This window comes from Phacochoerus africanus, chromosome 2, assembly GCF_016906955.1.
Source record: "Phacochoerus africanus isolate WHEZ1 chromosome 2, ROS_Pafr_v1, whole genome shotgun sequence".
In the NCBI taxonomy this organism is placed as follows: Eukaryota; Metazoa; Chordata; class Mammalia; order Artiodactyla; family Suidae; genus Phacochoerus; species Phacochoerus africanus.
Window position 1 is genome coordinate 11,506,403 of NC_062545.1, and position 11,734 is coordinate 11,518,136.

Here is an 11,734-nt window from a genome sequence, read left to right on the forward strand (position 1 = left end):
GGAACCACATTTGCTTGTGTGCACACCCTCCAATTCTCATTTCTATGTGCATATGTGCAGAATGTTTTCAAATGATATTTTTAAGAAATTAACATTCTGATTATGGCACGCAAGTGTGCCTATCTGACAGGATATCCTAAACATTCATTATATGACTAAATGGTTCAGGATACTCAAAGAAATAGACTGACATGGAAATCCCACACATGACAAATTATAGCTTCCCAAAAAAAAGAAGACCACTGTAAGTTTATGACTGGGATATTGTTAGGATACTCTCTTGGTACCTTTGCACCAGAGGACATTCAGCTCTCCAGTTCAAATCAAGTGAAGACACAATGAAAATTACTGGTGTTGTCCCATTTGCAGTAGGTAGGATTAGGGAAGTATTGACCACAAGGTGGATTTATCACTATTCTTTGGTGGTATTATCTGTCAGAGCATTAGATATGGCAAAAGCATTAGGATTTTTCTGTGTGCAGTATTTCAGTGTGAAGGTGTATGTATTATAGTGTTTTATCAGAAGGGGGAGAGGACAAGACTGGGAGAAAATTGGCTCTCCCATTCCCAGGGACCCAAGGCTCTAAGTCAACGGCTTTCATTTCTCTCCCTTGTTTAACCATGACATCCTCAAGGGCCGCAACTGTATCTGTGCTCCTCAGAGCAAGACACAGGAACCAGCTCCAGCAAATGAAGGGACAATGAAAGGGATGAGGAAGCTGGGACAAGAATGCTGAGTCTGGCCAGAGAAGATGGAGTTGGTGGGAAGAAGTGTCTCAGCTGTGAGCAAGTGCTATCAGCGAGGTCCGTAGCTTCTAATCAGCAACTGAGTAATTAGGACACAGAAAAGTAACAGAGCAGGCTGCTCAAATCAACTGGGAGATGGTTTAAAAAATGGCCAGCACAATTATCATCTGTGGTTATGAAAAAGAAGGTGTTTTACAAAATATAATTATGCGATGAATCATTTGGAGGCATTTCTAATGAAAAACATTCTCTAGGAAAGATTAGCCAGAAGTTGTGTCTGTGGTCTGATACCGATTTTCTGGCTCTCATTGTCTTCTTTCAAAGCCTCCATAAATCCACGGGAAGCTTCTGTTTATCGATTTTATTTGCAGAAGGCACTCAGGGCATAAAGTAATTTGATTTTTTTTAAATGGGGTTTAGGGTCTGCCCCTACAGGGTTATAACTTACCAAGCATAAAAGCCAACACATAAAAACAAACATACAATTTAAAGAGAGCAGGGCTCAAGGCAGCAGAACCTGGGAATCCAGCAAGATGGTGGGATTACTCCCAGGCACACCCACTCCCCCATCTATCTGCTGGACAGAAATCTCCTGGGAGGTGACATTTTGGATGCCTTTCATGCATGGCATTGCCGAACTGTTTTGAAAAATGCATCAACCCCACAGAAAAGAGCACGGTTATTTAGCAAATAAGAGGAGGACGGGAGGATTTTCTTTATTGTTTATCAGAGCTAAAAATAATGCTGGTAATGTTAACCATCTTTGCAGCTGGTGTAAAATTTGTCCTTTCACATCAAAGTCGGCAGCCCAGACTGATCAATGCCGCCAATGTTGTCCCTGATCCAGCTCCTCCCGTGTGTGCAAACTCTGCAGCCTGCAGGCTGTAAACAGAAGAATAATGCCTGGTGCTTTTATACCTCTTTTACAGAGAATCTTTTTTTTTTTTTTTTTTCATTCTGAGCAATCATGGGTAATTAAACTTTATCGAAGAATTTTTTCTTTACCGATCCCATTAGGGTTCTGTTGCACTTGTCCATGGCCTCATAAAAAAAAAAAAAAAAAAATGCCGCCACATCTGTACCTTAACCACTTTGTGGGGCTTCTCAGCTCCACGCTTCACAGTAAGCATTCATGATGAGAAAGCTCCAAACTAGAAATCACAAATGCCGAGGAGGAGAAGCAAGGCAAGCAAAAGAATGCCGCGTGTGGGGACAGTAACGCACACAGAGCTAGTGAAGGACTGGCCTTTTTGCCTTCGAGAATGGAAGATGATGAATGGCCTTTGTGAGACTTTTTGGTGATTGCATAACCATGACAGTTACATAAATACAGAGAAGTGTGTGCTCAGCTGTGCAGTGTAACAGCCACAACTTTAAAAGAGTTGGGGTAGCTGTGAACTGCTGGGGACATCCGTGGTACACCTGACAGCCAGCAATCAGAATCCTTTGAAGGGGACTCTTAAAGGCAAAGCATCAAAGGGCATCGTCCTGATCAGCAGCCACTGTGGCTGCAAACGAAAGGGCAGTCTTAGCCTGTTGGGAATAGGCCAGTGGGCAGTCTCTTTGGTGACACCTACATTAATGGAAAAATATCACCACCCACAACAGTGTCTTTGAACGTAGATGCAAGGATGCCTCTGGGTATCAGACTCCTCACTGGGAAGGGTCTTGCCTGACCCATCTATCATTCAAAATGTTTCAGTCCAGAACTCAAAAAACCTAGTGCAGGAGCGCTGATCCAGGAAGCCTGTAATCACTGCTGGGTCAGCAGCCCACATCACATCTTCTGGTCACTTCATGGAGCAGCCAGACATCGTGCGGGTCGTAACGGAAGCTAACTATTCCCGAGAGCTCATCATTTGCCAAGTACGGGGTGGAAGGCTGGCCTAACCCTCACACAGGTGGTAGGAGTTTGGTACTAGAACTGTCCCCATGGCTAGATAAAGAAAGAGGGGCTTTGAAATAATTAACATGCCCTAAGTTTCCCAGAACAACGTGGCAGACGGATAGCACTCTTAACCATTGGCTGATAGTTCCATAAACATTGTAAAGTTGCTTCTTTAAGTCATAAACTTGTATTTTTTTCAGTGAGAAATAATTTCTGCAAAAAATATCTTCTCAAGTTTAGCCATGGGAAGGATGTCTTTAAAAATAGTACTTATGCATTTTAAACATATTTTCATTTATAAACGAATGCACTTGATAAGTTCATTCGAAGCTAGACTTTGGAAGGTAATTGAACCATTAATATCTACCATGGATATCATGGTCCTGGGACACGTAATTAAATGTGGATACAATACATGGCAGAGAACTTTGTTAACATACAAGCTAAGAGGAGTGAAGCGACAGAGGCTAAGAAAAACGGTATGAGGAAGTCAAGGCAGTGTAGTGGGCTGGTCCTGGAGTCTGAGCAATTTCTCTAAGGCAGTGTTTCTCAAAGTGTGGCTCATGCAGGGCCATGAGCCTTGCTAAAAATGCATTCCTTGGAATTGAGCCTGGGACTCCATGTTTTGATAATCTGCCTAGATAATTTTATGCCCAATAAAGTATGAGAACTTTTGATCCAGACCAGATAACTCATTAAGCTTGTGCTGGAGATTGGAAAAATGCTGCAAGGAATCCTACAATGCAAGATAAGGGGAAACTTAGTGTCTATAAGTCCTTGTAGAGACTGGCCCCTCCTGATTGCCAGAGACAACCTGAATCCTTGTGTTGACTCATTGTTTATGTATAAGCAGAGCTGGCAGCTGTGTTTACAAGGGATTTGAGCAGCCCTGGGACAGACACTATACACAAAAATACCTCTTGAACACACTTTTCTGAAATGTCATAATTAGAGATGACAGCTTTGGGGTGACTTTATTTTCAGCAACGTGAGTTTCCTTTTCAACTCTTCTTCTTGGCCTTCCTTGAAAACTAAAGTAATTCCAACAGGAGAAATAAGCTACGTTGCTAGGAGTTTTGTATAAATGTTATTATCTGCTAAAAGGCAGGGTTGAAGAATAGTAATGAGTAACACTTTTTAAAAGTTTTTGAATGCATTATCTCATTTTGCTTTGGATAAAACATACCATGTTGCCATTGCTATCTTGATTTGACTCAAGCAGAGACTGAGGTTCAGAGTCTTACTCAAGACCCCATAGATAGTAACGGGCAGAGCCCTGTATGCATTCCTTCAACAGACATGTATTGATTGTCTGCTGTATGCCGAAAGGTAGGAAACGGACCAGGTTCCTGCTCCCAGGGAGCTTTTGTTCTAATCACCCACCCAAGAGGATGCTAAGTAACCAAGGTACCCTGATCAAAACGCCAGGCAATGTCGCCTCCATATCAAAATGCCCTCCAGTCATTATGGCCCCTGGCAGCTCCATCTTCTTGGCACCATCTCCCCATGTGATGCAGGGCATATTAGGACTCTGGAACCTCTGGAACCTGTGGGAGAACATGGTGATGAAAGTAGGGGAGAATGTTAAGCAACAGAGGAAGTGGGTGGGGGAAAGCATACATGAAGTCACAGCCACAGCCACTCACTAAGTGGCTTGCCCTCTCTTGGCTTCTGGCTGGCCTTGCCCCTGTGTAACACGTCCTCTCCTTTTCTTGCCTCCACTGCAGCAGCAACATTGGAGTGTTCTTCTGTGGACCCAAAGCTCTCTCCAAGATAATTCAGAGAATGTGCCGCTTATACTCATCAGCTGACCCCAGGGGGGTTCATTTTTATTACAGCAAAGAGAGCTTCTAGACTGGAGGAAAAAAAAAATCTATGTGTTGTGTAAGTGGCTATAATCATGTAGGTCAGGAGTCAGGAAACTTTTCCCATAAAGCACCAAACAGTAATTATTTTAGATTCTCTGGACCATATGGTCTGAGTCACAACTACTCACCTCTGCCATTAAGTACCAAAGTAGCCACAGTACCTCAGCAAATGGCTGTGGCTGTGTTCCAGCAAAACTTTATTTATGGACTCTGAAATCAAATTTCCTATCATCTTCTTATGTCATGAAATGTTCTTTTGACTTGTTTTCAGCAATTTAAACATGTAAAAGTCATTCTTAGCTCCACAAAACCGGTGGTGGGCCAGATCTGGCCCGTAGGAGGTAGTTTGCTGACCCCTGATCCAGATTATCATCCCCAAGCTTGTTTTCATGCTTTAACGGTACATCCAGCATGGAGACCGGCGAGGCTGCTTGGCTCATAGCCGCCTTTAGAAGTCATTTCAAATTTCATCTTCCTGATGGCAGAGACATCTGCCTTATATCCAAACCTGATCTTTTCTGCTTTAAACTTAAGCTCCTTTGTGGGTTTTTTTTTTTCAATCCTCTATAGATCTGAGAAATCACCAATGGGGGTTATCTTTCACAAAAATCCTTTATATACTTGAAAATGATAATAAAATCATCCTTTACCTATCCCTTTTCCAGTCCAAACAGTCCTGAATTCTCTAACTCTTCAGCCTAGGGTATATACTCTAGCACTTCAATCTTTGTTGTTGCTTTTCTTCAAATCTATTTTCATTTCTTCATATTCTTTTAAAATGTATTGACTAAAATGAGACATAACATTCTAATCAAAGCATGGCTGGTAGTGGGTAGGAGAGTGCATTTTTTTTTTTTTTTTGAGCTTGTGTGCCATATGCTTTCAACACAGTTAAATTCTATGTTTGTCTCTTTCCTTCTGTATTTCTTTCTCAATTTCTTTTACTAAATACTCTTTACTGCTATTGCATTTTCATCTATGATCATCTTGATACTAATACCCCAGCTCAACTTATGCCCCCACAAACATTCTAGGATTATTTTTTTATATATATATATACTCCCATTGAGCCAGTCTTTCCATGCCATGCTGCTGTTTTACCCCTAAAGTTTTCACAGTATATTCCTCATATCTTACAGTTTTCTCTACTTGTATTTATTTTTTTGTTTTGTTTTAGAATTTTTTCTTTGAATATTTCAAGATTGTTTTGAAGTCTAGCACCAGAGACTAATACAAGTATTTAGCTCTGTAGTACCTAGAGATATAATTCGTGATACTCAAATCTTTAGATTCAAGTCATAGACTCCCAACACTCCCTCATCAATTCTTGTAATTGTCTATTAATATGAGCACCCAGTTGGGAATATATTAATGATAACTAGCCATTGAAGATGGCACATCACCCCATACTTTCTTAGTTTAAAAATGACATGTCATATACAGTAAAAACAAAGCATTTATTGAAATTAAACTAGACTGTGTTTTGCAAATGCTTCTTATCTTTATAGACTGACATTCTGCCATAGAACAGAATTAAATTAGTCTGACATGATTAGTTTTTACGAGGTCAGGCATCCACTTAAGCTGTTTCAGGTATTTCTAAATTATAAATTGATCATTTCTTTTACTTTGTCCTCAGATGTTAATGTTGATTCTATAATTCCTAGGGTATACACTTAACTATACTCTAGGGAAAATGCTGGGTATATTCCCTGATGTCTCAAATTATTTCTACTAATTCTTTTTTGTTTGTTTTTGTTTTTTAGGGCCACACCTGTGGCATATGGAAGTTCCCAGACTAGGGGTCAAATTAGAGCTACAGCTGCCAGCCTATGCCATTGCTACAGCCACAGCAATGCAGGATCTGAGCTGCATCTGTGACCTACACTGCAGCTCAAAGCAACACTGGATCCTTAACCCACTGAGCAAGGTCAGGGATCGAACCTGAATCCTCATGGATACTGGTCAGATTCATTACCACTGAGCCACAATGAGAACTTCCTATTTCTGCTAATTCTATATTGGAATTTCTCAGTATCTTTCAGTATTCCTTGGTGAACATCATTTAAACTCTATTAATTTTAATACACCTAATATTTCTGTGTATTATTTCCCCATTTAAATTTGATTCAGTCTTTACAACTAGAACTTTCTGCAGTCAAATGTATATATTTAATATTTAGCAGGAGAATTAATATGTATATATTAACAGATTTTCTCGATCATATTCAATTACTACTTTTCTTTTTTTCTATTTGTAAATAAAATGTACTCTCTAGTCAATTAATTTTTTCTAATAAGTTGGAGTATACTTGTCATTAAAAATAGAATTTGATCTCTGTACATTTCTTTTAATTTTGTTATATAACTAAAGCTGTTCCAAAAAATAAAGTTTAAAAAAAAAGATTTTGTTGCATTTTTAAAAATCTGTGCTGTTCACATACCTTTAGTTTTGAACTTTAGGAGTTTGAGCTATCTAGATAGAAAAAAATGTGGAAGAAAACTCTGTAAATTTCTTTAATGAAGCAATAATCAAATAGAAATGTGTTTTTTTTAACAAAGGAAAATAGTCTATTCAGAAAAACAGAAATGTAGCAAATCTATAAATGTATTTAATAAGAATTATGCAAGATGATTTGATAATGAACAAACATTTAGTGAGATGTTTTAAAATGGGTAGAAATAGCATATTTCTAAATAGGAATATTAAACATACTAAAAATGTTGATTTGTTCCAAAATCTCTCTAAAACTATTTGAAATGGTAGATATGCTAAAGTTTATCTAGGAGAATATATGAGCAAGAGAGATGCGAAAAAAAAATAGAAGAAAAAAGAAAGAGGAAACAAAGGTAAGGAAAGAAAAGAGCAGAGGAGAGAAAGAAGAGAACAGAATGGAAAGGAAGAAAAAAGAAAACAAAATTCAACATCCAGGAATGTCATGGTAAAATGCAAGACCCTAAAGTAACCAGATAGAAAATGTTACTTAAATTACTTAAACAACAATGAATTTGACCACTGCCTTCTCATAAACATCAGTGGAGGCCAGGTGATAATGATATAATATCTTCAAAGTGCTAAAGGAACATAGTTATCAATCCAGAATTTTGTGCTCAGTGAAATTTTGGTCAAAAGTGAAGGCAAACTACAGGTACTTTCAAAGGAAAGAAAACCTTGAAATTTGTCTCCTTCACTGAAACAACTACAAAAGGATAGATTTAAAGAAAGAGGAAATTCGTTAAATAGGATACAAGAGCAATGATGAGCAAAGACTTTGAGAAAGATTTTGTCAAAGCCTCTAAGCACTGGCTGTAAAAGAAATCAATGAAGAATTCCTGCTGTGGCTCAGTGGTGGCAAACCTGACTAGTATTCATGAGGATGTAGGTTCAATCCCTGGCCTCATTCGGTGGGTTAAGGATCTGGCATTACCATGAGCTATGGTGTATGTTGCAGAGGCAGCTCAGATCCCAGGTTGCTGTGGCTGTGGTGTAGGGCAGCAGCCACAGCTCTGATTAGACCCCTAGCCTGGTAACTTCTGTATGCTGTGGGTGCAGGCCTAAAAAGGCAAAAAAAGAAAAAAAAATCAATGTTTTTTTTCAGAAGGAATGTTTTTTAAAAAGCAAAACTCAAATACTGTACAATGATAATATGGAAAATGGGAGGATGACACTAAAATGAGGGGAGTCCAAAGTCCATATAGTATTCTTCTGGAAGATAAATAATGATTAAATGTAACTTTTCATTAAGTTCTGTAAGTAGCTCTAAATGAGATAACCTTACATGGATTCACTGCTCACCACCATTCCATGTAACATAATTTCTCTATTCTTGAGCTTTTTTCAGCCTAAACTACTAATTTGTTGAATTAATTGTCAAGCAGTATGTTTCAGGAAGGACTCATGAGTGGTATGTACCATGACTTAGTACATAGTGACGAATGTTAGTCTGTTGCTTTTTCACTCAACAAATAGTTGGCTGTATCTAATGTTCTTAGACCATATTATTTTCCCCTCAGATCTTTGTAGGTATTACTCCAGTGTTTTATGTCATCTGATATTGCTCTGGTAAAGTATGAGGCCAATTTCATCTTTCCCTTGGAAAATAAATTACCTTGTTTTCCTAGATGCATTAATAATTCTTTATCTTTAAAAAACAACAAAATTACAACCAAATGCTGAATAACCTTCAACCAAATGGACTGGAATCTTTCAAAATGATATCCTACTCCAGAAGACAAAGAGGAGGCCACATCAGGATGGTAGGAGGGGATATTATGCAGTATAAGTACCCCCAAACCTGCCAGGCCAGCATTCACAGACTGGAAAGTAGCTGTATCACAGAGACTCACCTACAGGAGTGAGAGTTCTGAGCTCCATGTCAGGGGATCTGGCATTGGGAAAAAGACCCCTGGAACATCTGGCATTGAAGGCCAGTGGGGCTTGTGCACAGGAGCACCACAGGACCGGGGAAAATGGAGACCCTATTCTTGAAAGGTGCACACAGGCTTTCATGTGCACTGGGTCCCAGGGCAAAGCAGAGGCTCTATAGGAGTCTGGGTTGGACCTGACTGAAATTCTTGGAGGATCTCCTGGGAAAACAGGCAGTGACTGTGGCTCAATGTGGGGGAAGGACATTGGATGCAAAGTTCTCTGAAATAATCATCAGCCTCTGTTCCTCTGGAAGTGGCCATTTGGGGAAAATCTGGCCCCACCCATCAGTGCTGAGGAGCCCCAGGCCAAATAATAATCCAGATGGGCTCACAGCCCCACCCATCAGTATAAACAGGCTGCCTAAAGAACTCCCAGGCATACAGCTGCCTCTAATCTCACCCAGGGACAAAGCCCCACGCACCAGAGGGATAGGAATCAGCCCCACCTACTAGTGGTCAGGCACCAGTCCCTCCCATCAGGAAGTCTACAGCAAGCCCCCATATCAACTTTGGCCTCAAGGGGGGCAGACATCAGAAGTAAGGCTGCCACTCTATTGTCTGCAAAAAGGAGACCACACCAAAAACCTATAAAAATGAAAATGCAGAGAACTATAACAGATAAAGCAACAAGAAAAAAACTCCAGAAAAATAGCTAAGTGATCTGGAGATTGTCAGCCTCCATGAAAAAAAACTTTAGACTGATGATGCTGAAAATGATGCAAGACATTGGAAATAAACTGGAGGCAAAGACTGATAATTTACAGCAAACATTAAGCAAAGAAATACAAGATTTAAAACTTAAGCAAGCAGAGATGCCAAATACAATAACAAAGAAAAAATTCATTAGAAGCAACCAACAGCAGAATACAGGAAGCAGAAGAACGAATAAGCAAGGTGGAGGACAGAGTAGTGGAAATCACTGGTGTGGAACAGAAAAGAGAAAAAAGATTGAAAAGAGATGAAGATAGTCTCAGAGAAATCTGGGACAACATTAAACACAAGGGTTTAGAAGGGGAAGAGAGAGAGAAAGGGACAGATGAAGTATTCAAAGAGATATTAGCCAAAAACTTCCCTAAAATAGGAAAGGAACCACTCACTCAAATCCAGGAAGCGCGAGTACCATATAAAATAAACCCAAGGAGGAACACCCCAAGATACATATTAATCAAACTGACCAAAATTAAAGACAGAGAAAATATTAAAGCAGCTAGGGAAAAGAAACAAATAACGTACAAGGGAACCCCGATAAGGTTATTGGCAGATTTTTCAGTAGAAAATCTGCAGGCCAGAAGAAAGTGGCACCATATACTTAACGTGATGAGAGGGAAAAAACCTCCAACCAAGATTACTTTACCCAGCCAGGCTCTCATTCAGATTTGAAGGAGAAATCAAAAGCTTTACAGATAAGCAAAAGCTAAGAGAATTTAGCACTGCTAAGCCAGCTTTACAACAAATATGAAAGGAACTTCTCTAGGCAGAAAAGAAAAGACCACAACTAGAAAAAAAACACCGCAAATGACAAGGCTCACCAGTAAAGGCATATATACAGTAAAGGTAGGAAATCATCCAGGCACAAATATGCTACCAAAATCAGAAATCGTGAGAAGAGGAGGGTACAAATGCAGGACACTGGAGATGCATTTGCAAATAAGAGATCGACAACTTAAAACAATCTTCTATATCAAAACCTCAGGGTAACTGCAAACCAAAAATCTGAAATTGATACACTTCACTTCTAGGGACACATACAAATTGAAAGGAAGAGGATGGAAGAAAATATACCATGCAAACAGGAATCAAAAGAAAGCTGGGGTAGCAATACTCATTACTCATATCAGACAAAAAAGACCTTAAAGAATATTATAAGAGACAAGGGTATTACATAATGATCAAAGGACTAATCCAAGAAGAAGATTTAACAATTGTAAATATATATGCACCCAACATAGGATCATCTCAATATACAAGGCAACTGCTAATAACCTTAAAGGGAGAAATTGACAATGACACAATTAATAGCAGGGGACTTTAACACCCCACTTACAGCTATGGACAGATCATCCAGACAGAAAATCAGCAAGGAAACACAGGTCCTAAATGATGCATTAGACCAGATGACTTAATAGACATTTATAAAACATTCCACCCAAAAGCAGCAGAATATACATTCTTCTCAAGTGCACATGGAACATTCTTTAGGATTGATCACATTCTGGGCCACAAATCAAGCTTAAGTAACTTCAAGAAGTTTGAAATCCTATCAAGCACCTTTTTGACCACAACACTATACGACTGAAAATCAACAAGAAAAAAAAAACTGCAAAAAACACAAACACATGGAGACAAAACAACATGCTAATAAACAACCAATGGATCACTGAAGAAATCAAAGAGGAAATTAAAAAATACCTAGAAGCAAACAACAACAAAGTCACAACAATCCAAAAGCTATGGGATGCAGCAAAAGCAGTTCTAAGAGGGAAGTTTATAGCAATACAAGCTCACCTCAGGAAACAAGAAAAAAGCTCAAATAAACAACCTAAAGCAGCTAGAGAGAGAAGAACAGACAAGACTTAAAGTTAACAGAAGGAAAGAAATCATAAAGATGAGAGCAGAAGTAAATGAAATAGAAACAGAGAAAACCGCAGAAAAGATCAATGAAACTAAATGCTGGTTCTTGGAAAGGATCAACAAAATTGACAAACCCTTAGCCAGACTCATCAAAAAAAAAGAGAGGACTCAAATCAATAAAATAAGAAATGAAAAAGAAGTTACAACATTCGTAACAGAAATACAAAGGATC

The 11,734-nt window shown here is 39.0% G+C and overlaps 1 protein-coding gene across 1 annotated transcript in view; it reads left to right on the forward strand.

Annotated features, from left to right (window-relative positions):
• The window catches only part of NOX3 (NADPH oxidase 3), a 54,938-nt gene extending 50,416 nt beyond the window's left edge, over positions 1–4,522 (forward strand). Inside the window, exon 13 of the mRNA XM_047769314.1 lies at positions 4,363–4,522. Within this exon, the coding sequence (XP_047625270.1) occupies positions 4,363–4,489 (127 nt within the window). The 3' untranslated portion in view covers positions 4,490–4,522. The remainder of the gene's footprint in view (positions 1–4,362) is intronic.
• The last annotated feature ends 7,212 nt before the right edge of the window (positions 4,523–11,734 follow it).